The following is a 16,949-nucleotide window of genomic DNA, read 5'->3' as shown; positions in this document are numbered from 1 at the left end:
AAATTGCACCGGTCCTAAATTGTCCTTGCACCAGATTTACCCAATGCTCCTTGTCGGAGGGTCTTAGCATTCCTTGAAGCAGCACTCCAGATTTATCTTATCTGTCCCATTCATTGTCTAGCATACTCCTAGACGTTCCACATTTAAGATTAAACAGCCCAAATTTCTCCAGCCTTTGCTCATAACTCAGCCCTTTGATACCCAAGATCAGTCTTGTGGCTCTTCTCTGAACCTCCTTCAATATTTCCTTTGTAACTTGGTGATCATAACTGAACAGTAATTGAGGTGCAGTGTGACTAAGGCACTTGTACAGTTTTAGCATGACCTCTTCCAATGTTAGTACTCAACTAGCAATATAATTCAGTGTATCATTTGCTTTATAAAAGGATATGTTTGTGCATTTGCTGCTGACATTCCCTTATTAACATTGCGTTGATCAAAGGCAGTCTGGAGTAGTTGTGTACGGAACTTCTCTGCTATTGCTGTGTGTTGTTCCATTTGATCTGAGGCTCTGCTCCGGTGAGTCCATGAATTGGAAAGGTGTTATTGCATCCAGCCCACTGTTGAAAAACAGGATGGCACAATCAGCAGAAAATACCCATTTAAAAGCAATTTTTTTGGGCAGAGCAGGAGGGATCTTTATCGTGAGTTCATTTTTTTCTTTTTTTCAAGTGCAGCACAAGAATCTTTACGAAAGTCTATTGCCATGGAAGGTGGCGGCCCTTGTCGTGTCCTTTCTCCCATTAGGAAAGTTTTAGTGCTGGTCTGCCAGTAGATGTAAGTATTCGCATGCTGTGGTGGGTGTGCACAGTCTGTGGATGGCACCTTGTGAAGCAGGGGAATTGAAATTACCATTGGCACCTCCCCAGTGTCTGAATTGAGAAACAACGGAATTCAGTGAGAGTATAAGTATGTTTGAAAGATTATGCACCCAGTGATAACTTGGTTCTGTGCTGTTGCTGAGTGGATCAAATGTAAACTTGAGATTCCCGTTTGTGTTTTTACAGATTTAAACCACAGTGGTTTGGGATCGCATTATGAAAATTCTCACTGGGGACCTGTCTCTACCAACAGTGACTCTACTACAAATTGGGATAAAGTTATTGTAGACGGGTCCGACAAAGAAGCCTGGCCTTCAATCACTGGCAGTGACCCAGAGTTGGCTTCAGAATGCATGGACGTTGACTCTGCTTCAAGCTCTGGGTCAGAGAAGAACCTCAGTATCATGGCATCGGGGAGCACAGTTGGTGATGGTGATGGCAACAGAACGGGCAATGGAAACGGTTCTTCGAGCCAGTTTGTGGTTGGAAATGTCAGCAATAATGTAGGAAATGGAAGTATTAACGGGCCTTGGGGAGGATCTCGAGGCCCTTTATCAAGCACATGTCCGGGTTCTGCAGAACATATGGATGGCAAACCAGAAAGTGGCCATGGTAAACTCAATGCTTGGGGCAGCATAGGTTCTACATCAAGTGGATCCCTGAATCCGAATGGTTTGAATCCAAATGCCAACCTAGGTGCCTGGCCTGTGTTGGAAAATGATGGAAATACTGTGCAAGGACCTGTGTCAGGTAGCAATTCTGGCACCACTGTTCAACGTAGCACTGTAGGTCAAATGCTGAATAATCAGAGTGTTAACATGGGACTATCAGCTCATGGTTCGTGGGGAGGACTGCAGGAGAATTCTGATGCAGAAGTTAATGGTACAAGGAAGGTTTCATTCAGTGGACAACCTCAAAACCTTAACACTGAAATGAATGGACCAAATAACACTACTAACCCTTTGACCTCTAGCTTACCAAACTCTACTAGTTCGATGCAGACAAATGAACTGCCTAAACTTACAGGGCCTGGGGCCTGGGGTGTACCCTTAGGAATGAGCACAGTAAACCCATCTCAGCTTCAGGCCTCTTCAATTACAAATGGCACTTCCGTTTCTCAACTTGGCAATGGAGGAATTAGTGAGGGAATGAACAGTGGGTCTTATGGTACGACTTGGGGTACATCTGGCACTAACTATTCTGGCGAAAAATGTCCAGGCTCGAGCAGTAATTTAGGGCAAGCTAGTGGTGACACTGTGAATGCAACTCTAGCACAATCTGCTATTAATGGATCTGGAAGTACTGCTTACAAAAGTAATGGGGGAAGCAATAGAGGGGGAGTCGCATGGGAATCTGGCGTGGTCAACTCCCACAATATGGCTTGGGGGGCCGGGAACAGTATAGGCTCCGGAGGGACTCGAAGAGTCTGGGGAAACTCAGCACCAAATGCAAACACTGGCACTAATGTCTCAAATGGGGAATGGAACAAACTGCCTAACAATCAGCATTCCACTAATGGTCTAAATGGAAGCGGTAATAGGAAGGGAACAAATGGATGGAAAAGTTTAGACGATGCTCTTTGTGGTCAGAATCAGAATTCTACTACGTCTCAGCCGAGTGAACAGAACAATATATGGGTCAAAACGTCAACTTCAGGTACTGCGGACAGTGAGGGGAGCACAGAGAGCACTGGGAGTCGCCATGATAGAATGAGTGTAGGAAGCGGTGACGGCAGTGGCAGACGTGGTGAGAAAAGGAAAACTGACCAACCAGTAGTGGTCCAAAGTATTCTGAGTAGAACTGACTTGGACCCACGTGTCCTTTCCAATACAGGTTGGGGGCAGACTCCAATCAAACAGAACACTGCCTGGGATATTGAACCTTCAGCAAAGAGTGAGAGAAAAACTGACAATGGAACAGAGGCCTGGGGATGTCGTGTTTCCCAGACTTCAAACTCAGGGGGGTGGGGGGATGGGCCTGGCCCGAACAGTAATGATACCTCATCAGTATCTGGGTGGAGGGATCCAAAGCCTGCTACAGTCTCTTGCAACACAGGGTGGGGAGACACCAAAGGCTCAAGCAGCCAAGGGGGGTGGGAGGATAATTCTGCTGCTACAGGAATGGTAAAGAGCAATCAAACGTGGGGAGGTAACAAAGAAGAGAAGCCAACTGCGTGGAATGATGCACAAAAGGTCAAACAGGGATGGGTTGATGGACAGAAATTAAACCAAGGTTGGGGAATGTCTGGAGCCGATGGATGGGGAGAGAATTCAAGGGGTGGCCAATGGGGGGAGTCACAGAAAACTAGCTCAGGCGGTTGGGATAATGACAGCGATAGATCTGTGTCTGGCTGGAGTGAACCTGGGAGGCCGGGCACAGGCCGAGGCACATGGGCAAGTAGCAACAATTCAAACCCCAACAATACTACAGGTTGGGGGGACCCCGCCAAGTCCGTTCAGTCCCAGGGCTGGGCGGAACCCGGCAAGCCAGCTCAGTCCCAGGGCTGGGGGGATCCTGCCAAGCCCGCTCAGTCCCAGGGCTGGGGGGAACCTGCCAAGCCAGCTCAGTCCCAGGGCTGGGGGGAACCCTCTAAGCCTGCTCAGTCCCAGGGCTGGGGGGATCCTGCCAAGCCTACTCAGTCCCAGGGCTGGGGGGAACCCTCTAAGCCGGCTCAGTCCCAGGGCTGGAGTGAATCCTCTAAGCCGGCTCAGTCCCAGGGCTGGAGTGAACCCTCTAAGCCTACTCAATCTCAGGGCTGGGGGGATCCTGCCAAGCCTACTCAGTCCCAGGGCTGGGGGGAACCCGCCAAGCCGAGTAACCCTGCAGATTGGAACAAGCCTCAGGACAGTAACGGTTCTTGGGGAGCCGTGCCTCCTGCGAATAAACCTTCTGGCCCGGGCTGGCTCAATGGCCCGATGCCAGCTCCAGCAAAAGAGGAGGAACCTACAGGCTGGGAGGAGCCTTCCCCAGAGTCTATTCGCCGCAAAATGGAAATCGACGACGGCACTGCTGCCTGGGGGGACCCGAGCAAGTACAACTACAAGAGGGTGAACATGTGGAACAAAAACGCACAGAGCAGTGGCAATGGTGCAGAGCAGCCAGCACAGGTCCAGCCCCCGCCCACACCACAGCAGCCCCCATCGCAACACCAACAGCAGCTGCCGCAGCAAATGCCACCGCCAAGTGCCATGCAGAACAAGGAGAACACTGGCTCCGGTAAGTTTATCACCGTGACTTGCAGCTTCAGAAGTGTGAGAGATAAACAGGTGAAATTTGAGGTTCTGCTGGGTTTTTTTGTATTGTATATTCGGAAATATCAGCTCATTAGAAACTGCTGTATTCAGATGTAGCACCGTATGCATCTCTCGTGTACATGTGTTCGTTTACAAACTGTACAGCCTTGGATCGTGCTCTGAGGTGACAGGCATGCATGTGTAACCGGGCTGGATTCTTTCTGTCCAGTTATTTCACAAACCCCTTGTACTTCATCGAGACCTAAAGTCAGTGATAGAATTTTGACATTGTTGGCTGTTTTTACCTTCCAGTATAATTCATTAATTGTTTTTTGGGACTGTGTAGGTGGGCTTTTTAGTAGTTTGGATATTAACGACTTCTTTAATACTAGGTTTAGGAGAAGCAGTTTAATTTTCATTGGTGCGCACTGTGTGTCTAGTTTGTGAGCCTATAATATGTACAAATATGATCAGATTAGGTGTGAGAGGGGATTTGTTCCCAAATTGCGTGGATATATTCACCCAAGCAGGCTGTCCAATTTACCAAACCAGTCTTCTGTGCTGCCTCTTTTTAATGTTGTGGTCTCGGGTAGTGACCTCAGTATGTCTCCCCCTTTATTCTTGGAGGTTGGGTGTCAGTGGCCCGGGGCTCCACTCTGGTTTCAGCATTTACTTCTCTGAACCTGTTTCCTTAATCTGGTCCGTTCCGTGAGCCTGTGGTGCAGTGGGTTCCTGGAGCATGCTGGTTATACCGCTGTGCTCAGCTGATAGCGAGTGACCCACATGCTAACATGTCGTCATGACTCCTTTTATTTCTCCCCTCTTGGGTACTCTGCCCTCCCAAATCCCTACCCCAACCCGTCTGCACTCGTCGACCTTCTTCATCCTTGTTTTCAAATCATTCCATGGCCTCACCCCTCCCTCTCTCTGTAACCTCCTCCAACCCTACTATCCCCACACCCGCCCCCCACACTCCCCCCAAGATCTCTGCGCTCCTCCAATTCTGCCCTCTTGCGCATCCGCACTTTTAATCGCTCCACTGTTGGTGGCTGTGCCTTCAGCTGCCGAAGCCCTAAGCTCTGGAATTCCCTCCCTATACCCCTCTCCTCTCCACTGCGCTTTCCTCCTTTAAGATACTCCATAAAGCCTACCTCTTTGACCAAATTCTGTCCTAATATAGAAACATAGAAACATCGAAACATAGAAAATAGGTGCAGGAGTAGGCCATTCGGCCCTTCGAGCCTGCACCGCCATTCAATGAGTTCACAGCTGAACATGCAACTTCAGTACCCCATTCCTGCTTTCTCACCATACCCCTTGATTCCCCTAGTAGTAATATCTCCTCCTGTGACTTGTCAAATTTTGTTTGATAACACTACTGTGAAGTGCCTTAGGATGTTTTGCTACATTAAAGACACTACATAAATGCAAGTTGTTGTCTAATTCTGGTTAACCATAGATTAAGAGGCAGGTACACAGTGTAATGTAGCCATTGGTAACAGGTCAATGGCAGACCATGGGCAGATGGTGTCATTTGTGATGTTTCTAGTTAACATGGTCTGGTGGTAATGTCGTCTGTCAAAGGCTGATGGTTGTAGTTGGGTCCAAATCAAAGGCAAGCGCAGTACAACAGCGGCTATCCGTTCTCCTTCATGCACCGTTTCTGCTGAGGGCCCAACACGGTGGATGTGGAGAGGGGCAGAATCTTGGATTCACTTCTGAGTGATCCTTATCCCAAGCTCTAAATGTGAAGTCTTTTAGTTAAGCTTGGTTGGTGCATTCATTTTTCAGTTTCATGGGAATGTCCTAAGGTCTGTGGACAGAGACAGTTGCACTCCTACCCTTTGCCCTTGCTGGAGGTGCTGCTACTCTCGAACCAGTGAGGGGAAGCAGTGCGGTTGTGTTGCTGCTGTTGGGATACAGTAGCCTGAATCCAACAGAGAATTCGATTCGAGCTCTTGTATGTTTGTGGTGGTTAGTGCCATTAGTGTGATTAGTGCATCTTCTCTCACGTGGCCAAGTGCAGTCCGCTCGTGCTATAAACAGAAAACCAGGTGTCTTTATTACATCTTGAGGGAGTCCGGCATAACTTGCTTGTAACTTCCCTGTTTGTCCTTTTCTATGATTGACTTTTCTTCAGAGTGAAAAGCACCGAGCCTGAATTTTTAAACCGGAAATATTTGGGGATTAGATGTCATAGAATCAGATTGATCAAGAAAACATTACTCATCATACCCAGTGAGGTTGAGAAGAGCTGGGTAGAAGATTAATCACACAATTTCAGAGTTGAGTACAGTACAGATAATCATAAATACTGGTATGTAGAGCAAGCACAAAGTCTCCCAAAATGCTCGTTACACTTGCCATTTTTAGCAGCGCCTGTCATGTGAAATATGGAACTAGAACTCTGCAGTTTGTCAATGTTCCAAAACACTAACTGAGGCATTTGTATTTAAAAGATGTCATTGGCCATACCTCCTGCCTTCAGCTTTATACTCCTGGGGACCATAGGAATTTCACAATAGGAGGCCATTCAGCCCATCATGCCTGTACTAGTACTATAATGGGGTGGTCAAACACATCATTCATTTTGATGCTGAGATTCAAACCCCATATCTTATCAGCAAGACCTAACTTCTACCTCTGCAATACTATCCATACTTTAGAAATCTCCTGATGGAACTTCCCCCATGCTCTGCATGCCCTCGCCAGTATCCCAAACATCATCCTACCTAAATTCCAACTTGTCCTAAACCCTGTAGCATGCACCAAATCCTGGTGTCTCCAATAACACCACATTCTCCAATGCATTGAATTGAACCTCTTACCTTCATTTACAAATCCCTCCATTGTCTTGCTTCATCCTATCTCTGCAACCTCCCTCCTCCAACCATATGTACCAGGACATGCCCTACAGGCTTAGGGCTCCTGTCCACCCACCCTTGTTCCACGATTGGTGCGGAGCCTTCAACCCCTCCATCTTGGTATACCTTTACATGGAACTACATCGGACATACAGCACAGAAACAGGCCATTCAGCCCAACCAGTCCATGCTGACATTTGTGCTCTACTCGAGCCTCTTCCCATCCTTCCTCATCTAACTTTATCAGTATATCCCTCTATTCCCTTCGCCCTCATATGCTTATCTAGCCTCCCCTTGATTGCATCGATAATGTTTGCTTCAACCACTTCCCGTGGTAGCGGGTTCCACATTTTCGCCACACTCGAGGTAAGGAAGTTTCTTCTGAATTCCCCATTTGATTTCTTGGTGACTGTCTTATATTGGTCTCTAGTTTTGCTCTTCCCCACAAGTGGAAACACTCTCTCTGCCTACTATATCAAAACCTTTCACCCCTCAGCCTTTTTTCAAGAGAAAAGAGACCCAGCCTGTTCTTCCTTTCCTTTGGAGAATGTGGTGTTATTGGAGACACCAGGATATGTATACCCTCGCATTCCTGGTATCATCCTTGTAAATCTTCTCTGCACCCTCTCCAGTGCCTCTATATCCTTTTAATATGGTGACCAGAACTGTACGCAGTACTCCCAAGTGTGGTCTAACCAAGGTTTGGTACAAGTTTAGCATAACTTCTCTACTTTTCAATTCTATCTCTCTAGAAATAAACCCTAGTGTTTTTTTTTTAATGGTCATATTAACCTCTAACCTGTAGAGGAACAGGGGGACCTTGGAGAGCATGTCCACAGATCCCTGACGGTAGCAGGACAGGTAGATAAGGTGGTTAAGAAGGCATTCGGAACACTTGCCTTTATTAGCTGAGGCATAGAAAACAAGAGCAGGGAAGTTAAGCTTGAACTGTATAAAACACTAGTTAGGCCACAGCTAGAATACTGCATGCAGTTCTGGTCACCGCATTACAGGAAAGATGTGATTGCACTAGAGAGGGTACAGAGGAGATTTACGAGGATGTTGCCTGGACTGGAGAATTTTAGCTGTGAGGAAAGATTGGATAGGCTGGGGTTGTTTTCTTTAGAACAGAGGAGGCTGAAGGGACAACTAATTGAGGTGGATAAAATTAAGAGGGGCCTAGATAAAGTGGATAGGAAGGACCTATTTCCCTTAGCAGAGGGGTCAATAACCTGTGGGCATAGATTTAAAGTCATTGTTAGGAGGTGTAGAGGGAAGTTGAGGAGAAATATTTTCTCCCAGAGGGTGGGGGTCTGGAGCTCACAAGAAACCCTCACCACATTAAAAAAAAGTACTTGGATGTGCACTTAAAGTACCGTAACCGACAGGGCTAAGGACCAAGAGCTGGAAAGTGGGGTTAGGCACGGACACGATGGGCCGAATGGCCTCCTTCGGTGTTGTAAGTTTCGATCATTCTATAAACCTGCTGATAGAATGATACAGCACAGAAGGAAGTTATTGAGCCCATCAGTTCTGAGCCGGCTCATTGAAAGAGCTATCCAATTAGTTCCACTCCCCCGCTCTTTGCCTACAGCCCTGCAAATTTCTCCTTTTCAAGTCTACATCTAATTCCCTTTTGAAAGTTACTATTGAATCTGATTCCACCGCCCTTTCAGGCAGTGTATACCAGATCATAACGGCTCGCTGCATAATAAATTCTCCTCATCTCCCCCTAAATTTTTTGCCAATTACCTTTAAATCTGTGTCCTCTGGTTACCGACTCTCCTGCCACTGGAAACCGTTTTCCCCCTATCTACACTTATCTAAAGCCCTCATAATTTTGAGCACTTCTATCAAATCTCCTCTTAACCTTCTCTGCTCTGAGGAAAACAACCCCAACTTCTCTAGTCATGCACGCATCTAAAACCTCCAACAAAAAACCCTGATTTCTCGTCAGCTCTTTATCTACTTGTTCTCTGCTTTTCAATTAAGTGCCTAGGGACATCCAGTGCATTGAAGGTGCTACATAAATGCAATTATTTGTATTCAGAATCCAAAAGCCTGGATCCTAAGAAAGGCTTGGATTTATATAGCATCTTTCACAACCACTGGATGTCTCACAGTGCTTTACAGCCAATGAAGTACTTTTGGAGTGCAGTCACTGTTGTAATGTAGGTAACGCGGAAGCCAAATTGCGCACAGCAAGCTCCCACACACAGCAATGTAATAATGACCAGACAATCTGTTTTTGTTATGTTGGTTGGCCAGGACACCGGGGATAACTCTCCTCCTTTTCAAAATCGTGCCATGGAATCTTTTACGTCCACTTGCGAGGGCAGATGAGGCCTCGGTTTAACATCTCATCCGAAAGACGGCACTGCACTGGAGTGTCCGCTTCTTGTCACTTTCTAAATGAGAACAATCTTGTTACCCATTTTTAAGATGCATTAAAATGGGCATCCTGACATTTGCAGTACCTAGAGCATTGGGCTCTCAACTGGGGAAATGAGTTCACAGTCCAGACAGGCTTTCAGAGGACCTGCTCAAGATATAAAAAAAATACAGGGCGCTCTGCATTTAACGTGCATTTAATTGTTAGCAGCGCCTCTACCCACGGACTTGTCGCTGTGTGACCCAGTTCACTCTGCTCTCTGCAGTGCCGCATGCCTAAAACTCATGCGTAGATATGCAGCCCATGACTAGCTCGCCCAGTCACCTTGGTCATCAGTATGTGTCCTTCACTCCTCTAACTCCAGATTACTGCTTCTCTCCACCTTTACAGCCTGATCATTCAATCATCACACACAAGAACCATGTCCACATTTCAAGGGTTAAGTCACGAGGAGAGATTATACAAATTGGGGTTGCATTCCCAGAATTTAGAGGGTTAAGGGGTGATCTGATCGAAGTTTTCAGGATATTAAGGAAAACAGATAGGGTAAGTAGAGAAACTATTCCCGCTGGTTGGGGATTCTAGGACTGGAGTCTCAAAATTAGAGCCAGACCTTTCAGGAGTGAAATTAGAAAAACTTCTACACACAAAGGGTGGTTGAAGTTTGGAACTCTCTTCCGCACATGACAGTTGCTGCTAGATCAATTTTTAATTTTAAATTGTAGATTGACCGCTTTTTGTTAATCAAAATTATTAAGGGTATGTGGAGTTCAGTCGCAGATCAGCCATGATCTCATTGAATGGCAGTACAGGCCTGAGGGGCTGAATGGCCTCCTCCTGTTCCTGTGTTCCCCGCTCTTTAAAACTCTTCCAAACCACATTACCTCATCACTTAATTCCCAACTACATTTTGTCCTCTCTTCCTGCTCTTGGTTCACCTTTTGGCCTTGATCAGAATCGTTTCCTTTTACGCGAAGCAGTGCAATATAAATCCACGTTGAGCTCATCCATCATTTAGCCCTTGGATGGAGCGCCTCAGATTACACGAGCACAGGGTACTGCCTTTGTGGTGGTGCTTGGGACAATATCGGTTGTCCATGTGAACAATGCCGCCAGCTGTAAATGAAGCTAGTGCTGCTGGTATTCATCAAGAGCAGAATGCTAGTGCGCTTAAAACAATATGTTGGGAAGACCTTGCATAAGATGGCGGGGGGTGGGGGGAAATCATTAATACAAGAGCGAAAGGGGCAGAAAATCAAAGGTTACAAAGTTGGGTATTTTGGAAAAGGTGAGGTGTTGGTTTTGAAAGGCAGAAGGAAGGGGGAGCTGGTGAGGTAATGGTTTGAAGTAACGTGGATGGAAGAAGCCAAGACAAGGAGGCCTCACTGGCTCAGTAACCCTGCTTGTTGGTGCCGTGTCTTCTTCTCTTAGGCGGTCCCTCCAATCGAGGATGACTTGCTTCCATGCCAAAAAGGGATGAGTTCAATGAGTTCACAGGTGTTTCAATGAAGGATCTAATATTCCAGGTCCCGAACTACATGTTGAAGGGTGGAAGATGCCTGTGTGTGGATTTTTTCACATGTGGTGACCGTTGCACACCAGCCACCACATGGGCTTGACAGAGCCAGGTCTTGGTCCAGTGGCAAGGATTAACAAAGACGACTGGAGACCAGCTCTGCTGCACGGACCTAGTGCGCACACATATTGCAGTGTGGACTGGCCCGTGCTACCCCTGGGCCCCGAACTCACGCCTCTCCTGGGCCCCGATCACATCGCTGTGCAATCTCTCGCCACTCCTTCACCCCAACCTCGCCGCTCCTGCTGTACCTGCCCACGCTCCAATCACCGACCTGGACCTTGGTGCCGTCCACGCCAGTCACTGTGTACATGCTACTGAGTAGCACATGGGTCCATTGGGTGGGAAGTAGCCAGCAGAGCCATTATCCCCCTTCAAGCAGAGCAAGGGGAGACTGATGACTAGTCGCGTCATTCTGCTTCACTGATCTAGGGAGTGGCATGAGTGATATTTTATCTATCGGGTGGATCGTTCCAAGTGGAAAGGAAGCTAGACTTATTAAAAAAAACATGCAGTGACACTGGTGTTGGCAAGTGAAGTGTCGAAAGCACTTAGTTCCTGTCGCTGGACCTGATCTGTAATCATCTGTTATTTTGTCACGAGTTGAGCCACAATCTGCTGTACTGTAAGTCTCTTGTGTGTCTCCACTGTGCCTTTACTGCAGCAGCGAATGTACTCGCCCAATTGGCTGCTTGGATAGTATGCTTCCTTGATGTGGGAAATAACACCACCTAGAGGCAACACATCAGATTGCAAGCACTGCGCCGTGCTGTGTAGAGATGGTACACAGCGGGGCAGCATTGGCCTCCCAAAGGACAGAACAAATACTTGCAATTTAAATTATAGCAGTCTTGTAACAACATACTTGCTACATTACAAATGAAGGTTTAATCAGTTAGTTGTACAGTGTAGTTAGCAGGGCTGGTTGAATCTTGAGGAACTGCGCGAAGGATGTATTGGCCTTGACTGCACAGATTCTGCAGAATGACACTGAGGCTGAAAGCGTAAATTATGAGGACAAGTTGCATAAATTTGGCTTTTATTCTTCAGTTTAGGCTGATTTAATTGAGGTCTTCAAAATGATAGAGATTCAATAGGAGAGATACAGAGAAGCTATTTCCTGTGGTGATGAACCAGTTCAGAACAAGGAAGCATGATCTTAAAATTGGAAGCAGGCCATTCAGGCGTGAAATCAGGAAGCACTTTTTCCACACAAAGTGGAAATGTGGAACACTCTCCCCAAAAGGCTGTGGATGCTGGGGGATTGAAATTTTCAACACTGACGTCGCTGGGTTTGTTGGGTAGGGTATGGAAGGAAATGGAGCACAGATGAGTGATGGAGTTGAGGTACAGATCAGTCATGATCTGATAGAATGGTGGAGCAGGCCCGAAGGGGCTGAGTGGCCTCCCGTTCCTTGAAATACTCAGAAATGATATCCGGGTTCATGGAAAAGTATCTGTTTTGATTCAGAAGCCAAGTGTGGTGTGGTTGGTTCCTTTCCCTCCCAGCCACTCACTGAATCAGCAACATCCTCTGGGAACAGTGTCATTTTAATTTGTTTTTATGTTGTGCTTGCAACAAGAAATGAGTGAAGCAATGAGATAGCCTGTTGAACCTGCAGGGTTTCTGTAGTCAGGCCCACCTGTGCAGCTTTAGTTTATCTCTCTGTCCACTTTGCAGGACCTTCAGTGACTCCTGTTTCCCCACATCCCTGCTCTGGCTCAGATTGTTGAAGCTCTGCCGAGCTGCCTCAAAGTGCCCAGATGCAGGCATACACCCTGAGACCTCCTCGCGTGGTGTTGCGATCTCTGTCACGGGGAAGCACTGAGGCTAATCTGGGTGTGGCCCCTCGGCCCACCCTTTGCGCACCTTCTCGCAGCACCGGCTGAGGCCTGTTGTCCAGACGTGGTCTTTGGGGAATGGAGAAGGAAAGTTTCACGAGTGACTGGGTGAGTGGTACAGTGCTGGAAGGACCAGGGTTCGAGCTGTGGTCTGTGCTGAGATAGCTAATCCCGGCCAGGACACCTGTATGGGACGCCACAGTCAGTCTCTGCGCCTGGGCTAAGGAGGGCACAATCGGCCAGACTTCCTGCTCCTAACCAGTGCCCAACAACCCCTCGGTCTGTAGAAGTACAGAGAGGTCTGTTACACTGAGGAGCCCACGATGTATTACAATGGTGTCTGGAGGGAGAGGGCTACAGCAGATTCTGTGTTTTAAGCTTAGAGTATCATGTGTTAGTGACCGGTACACGATACTTGATTTGTAAGTAACCTGTGCAGATTACAACTTTGCTCGAGAGTCGTGAGGTGCTTGTGAAGTTTGTATTCCATCTCCCACGCCCAAACAAGTGGCACATCCTCTTCATTTTAGCACCACAGTGACAGAGCGGCTTGTGTTGACAAGGATATCAACTGGGCAGTTTTGTTTTGTTTTTTGTTTTCCTTTTTATTTAATAAAGGTTGGGGAGAACCTTGCACCATTCAGACAAAGCCAGAATCCTCTTGGGGAGAAGCGCCTGCTCTAACGGCGACAGTGGACAATGGAACTGCGGCTTGGGGTCAACCCATGGATACAGGACCCAGCTGGAGAGAGCCAGTTAATGACAGTGCTGGTACCTCTGGCTGGGGCAACACCCCAGCTGCCCCGCCACCTCCAAATAGACCTGGTAAAACTCCAAACTCTTTCTAAATTTAACACGGGTGCAAAACTGGACAGAAGGTGCGATTCATTGTGCGTTGGGGCTTTGGGTAATGGGCTCCATCACCAGTTTGGTTTGTTGCGTGAGGCATGCTATCTTTAATATTCATTAAGTTACAAAGTGCATCTTCCTCCACTTCATTTAACGCCCTTTTTCTGCCAATTGCATGGATTCCATTCTTAAAACTTGGCATAGATGTCTTGACTACTTCACCACAAAATTCACTAATTGAGGTTTACATCTGTTGTTGGGCATTGTTATCCTCACCCTGTTTTTATTTGTATTCTGTCCCATCTTTAGATTCCCCTGGCGCTGAGTGCCCTTCTGCTCAAGGACACAAGCAGGCAGCCTGCTTACAGGGCCCGACTAATGTCAAGTCTGTGTCCGGCCACTGGGTAAAGCATGGTCACCCCTCCTGCCACTTCCCCAAGTGCCTTTGTCACCCCTCTCGCAACTTACTCATGTCCTTCTGCTTCTGGTTGAGGTTGTGGACATAAATAAATAAATGTAAAAACGTCCGATACAGTTCTCTGTGTGCAGAATGACGAGAGCAGCCCCGCGAGGCACTCCATGGTACATTACCGCACTGGGCTGGAGGTTACCAGGTGGCCAAAGAAATCAACGCAATCTGTTTTCTGCATGTCATTAACCGAATTGGATGGCCTCAGTAAATAATTTATAGAAAGTATTACTCTGCCGTCCCTGGGCAAGGCCAGCACTGCTCAAACATTCGCAGTAGTTGGTTTCTGAAAGAGGGCAGTAGGAAATCCAGACAACAATTTAAAGGCTTTACTGCTTCTCGACAGTTGTATTCAGTGCTCTGTCCTTTACAGGCCCCAAACCTATGCAAGATGGCTGGGGTGATGAGGAAGCCTTGGTGTCAGGAACTCGTCACTCCAGCTGGGAGGAAGAGGAAGTGGAGTCGGTGATGTGGAACAACAACATCTCGCAGGATAACAACTCCTCTTCAAACTGGGCATCAAAAAAGATGGCTCAAAAGGTAGGAACGTTTGGCGACTGTGTTACTCGCACCCACACCCTGAACCCCTCATGTACTGTGTGTGCTCCTGCCTCTATTTTTAAAGCACTCACCTTCTAACCTTGCTCAAATCCTTCTATACTTGTTGGATTTTACAGAAACTATCAATAAATAATGTTATAAACAGGTTCATGATGCCAGCTGTAACAAGTTAAATAATTCAGTGGCTATCTCTAATACATCTGAGATTTTAAGATCCACTGCAAGTCCCAGTGTATCGCTGTAAATGATGCTGCACTGGAGTCCAACACAGTGATTTAATCAATTAACAGCCATATTTAAAATGTTGCTTTAAGTAGCTGTCAGAGCCTGTTGTATTCAGTGCTTTGCTCCTGGCCCCTTACTACTGTATCCTTCAAACTGTGCGGTGCAACATGTTGGGCCCTCACTGCCAAGTGTCACGCAGTGCATGGCATGTCCACCTGCCTCGCAGTACCCAGCCTGGTCTCAGTAACCCCCTCAGACACGGGCGTGTGACACAGTAAGCGAGACAGGTGAGGGAAAAACTCTGCATATCAAACTAAATTACTCTCCAGTAACATTACTCTCCATAACGTGAGTGTGTGTGTGTGTGTGTGTGTGTGTGTGTGTGTGGTGAATGCCAGTGTCACAAAGCATCATTTTTTTTCCCAAGAAGAATTTGGAGTTGAATCTTTAGGTTTTGGTTTACTTGCTCCCAGTGTCACGCATGTGTTTAGATTTTAGTTTTTTTTTTAAGGGCATGATGAAAGGGGGAAACAAACCGGATGATATGTGGATGAATCAATTAATGAAGCAATTCTCTAACATTGGATTTCCTGTAAGTACAATGTGGTAACTCTTCACTTCTCTCTCACCCCCTCTCTGTCTCTCACCCCCTCCCTGTCTCTCACCCCCTCCCTGTCTCTCACCTCCCCCCTCGGTCTCTCGCGCCTCCCCCCCCTTCTCTGTCTCCACCGTCCCCGTCCCCCTCATTCTCTGTCTCCTCTCCTCCTCTCCCCCCCCCCCCCTTCTGTCTCTTGCTCTCCACTCCCTCAATGTGCAGACAAAATGCCCGACTGACTCTTTGGGTTGGGCCCTTGTCCGGATCACTAATGGTCCCAGACCAGACAGAGTTGGAGAAAGATTGTTTTTCTCTCGGACAGCGCGGTGGGTCGGGAGTCTGTCGCGGGTCAGGGTCATGCTCTTTCTCTCTCTCTGTTCTAGGGCCTTAGTTCAAGCCTAGTCTTGCCTAGAGGAGGGGGAATTCAAAGTGCTCGGATTGAAGAACATGATATCCCAGCAGGAGCTGTGTGTTGTCTCACGCGCGGTTCTAAATGCTGACACTGCTTGCTAATGCAATATGGAGTGTTAACTCTTAGCGATCTCTTTGCTTTCTGCACTTCACAGTCTGTCATTTATTTCCTCCATTTGAGGACCTGCACTCTTTCGCTGGGATCCAGAATCCTGCCACCTCTATGCTACCCACGTGTTTCACTTGCACCTGAGTGAGGCGGCTCAGTGCCCGTTACCCAGCAGCGAAGCTCGCCATGTTTTCGAATAACATCCATTTATCCAACCCAAGATACCCAACTCCAAGTTGCCCTTTGCTGTCATTGACTTGCACTCACCTGCTGTGCAATTTCCTGACTGATAAAGGCGACCTGTTCTTTAATCTCAGCCCCACACCCTGAGGGTGGGACTGTACCTGGGGGTGGGAGAAATGGTGTCCTAGGCTTCGTACTGACTAGTCCAGATGTGATTTTACTTGCATGCAGTGAATTGTGAATATTTAAGGTGGTTTCTGCATGTTACAGAGGGAGTCTGCTGAAGAAACAAAGAGCAATAAGATGGACATACCTGTTGGTAAGCTACTATTGCATTAAACTAAAATTAGCACCTCCACTCACGTATAGCAAACTTCAGACCTGACCAGAACCTTTGTTAGCTGACCTCGCTTAAATAACACTGAGCATGTCCATTTAAACCTGCCTGAACCTTCCCCCTTTGCAGGTATGTTAAGAGATAAGAGAATGGAGATGGACAAGCACAGCATGAACATTGGAGAATATAATGGCATCATAGGGAAAGGACATGCTTCTCGTCCTCAGATTTCCAAAGAGTCTTCCATGGAACGCAATCCTTATTATGATAAGGTTAGTGCTGGCTTTGTGACAGAAACCGATGAATTGATGGGTGAGTTTTATCAAGCCCAGCTAATTTTATAGACTGGTACAAATGTGGGATATGAGGCTGATTTGATTCGGGTCATGGGCTGTCACTGCTGTTTATCTGGATTCCACTCTGGAAGCAAGACCCCAGTGTAAATTAGAAATTTTCAGAGAACTGCTGACAGTAATTAAATT

At 47.1% G+C, this 16,949-nt stretch overlaps 1 protein-coding gene across 7 annotated transcripts in view; it reads left to right on the top strand.

The window, feature by feature from the left end:
• Window positions 1-1,081: 1,081 nt before the first annotated feature.
• Window positions 1,082-16,949, top strand: part of LOC139281298 (trinucleotide repeat-containing gene 6A protein-like) — a 40,765-nt gene continuing 24,897 nt past the window's right edge. For 6 of the 7 annotated variants that reach the window (XM_070901434.1, XM_070901435.1, XM_070901431.1 and 3 more), the window contains exons 1-6: window positions 1,082-4,037; window positions 13,347-13,553; window positions 14,420-14,586; window positions 15,344-15,424; window positions 16,401-16,449; window positions 16,597-16,739. In XM_070901434.1, the coding sequence (XP_070757535.1) occupies window positions 1,175-4,037; window positions 13,347-13,553; window positions 14,420-14,586; window positions 15,344-15,424; window positions 16,401-16,449; window positions 16,597-16,739 (3,510 nt within the window). In that variant the 5' untranslated portion in view covers window positions 1,082-1,174. The remainder of the gene's footprint in view (window positions 4,038-13,346; window positions 13,554-14,419; window positions 14,587-15,343; window positions 15,425-16,400; window positions 16,450-16,596; window positions 16,740-16,949) is intronic. The other variant, XM_070901432.1, reaches the window with a different exon arrangement.

Source organism: Pristiophorus japonicus, chromosome 15, assembly GCF_044704955.1.
Source record: "Pristiophorus japonicus isolate sPriJap1 chromosome 15, sPriJap1.hap1, whole genome shotgun sequence".
Classification (NCBI taxonomy): domain Eukaryota; kingdom Metazoa; phylum Chordata; class Chondrichthyes; family Pristiophoridae; genus Pristiophorus; species Pristiophorus japonicus.
The sequence above is the reverse complement of the archived record's forward strand: the minus strand, read 5'-3'. Positions and strand labels throughout refer to the sequence as shown.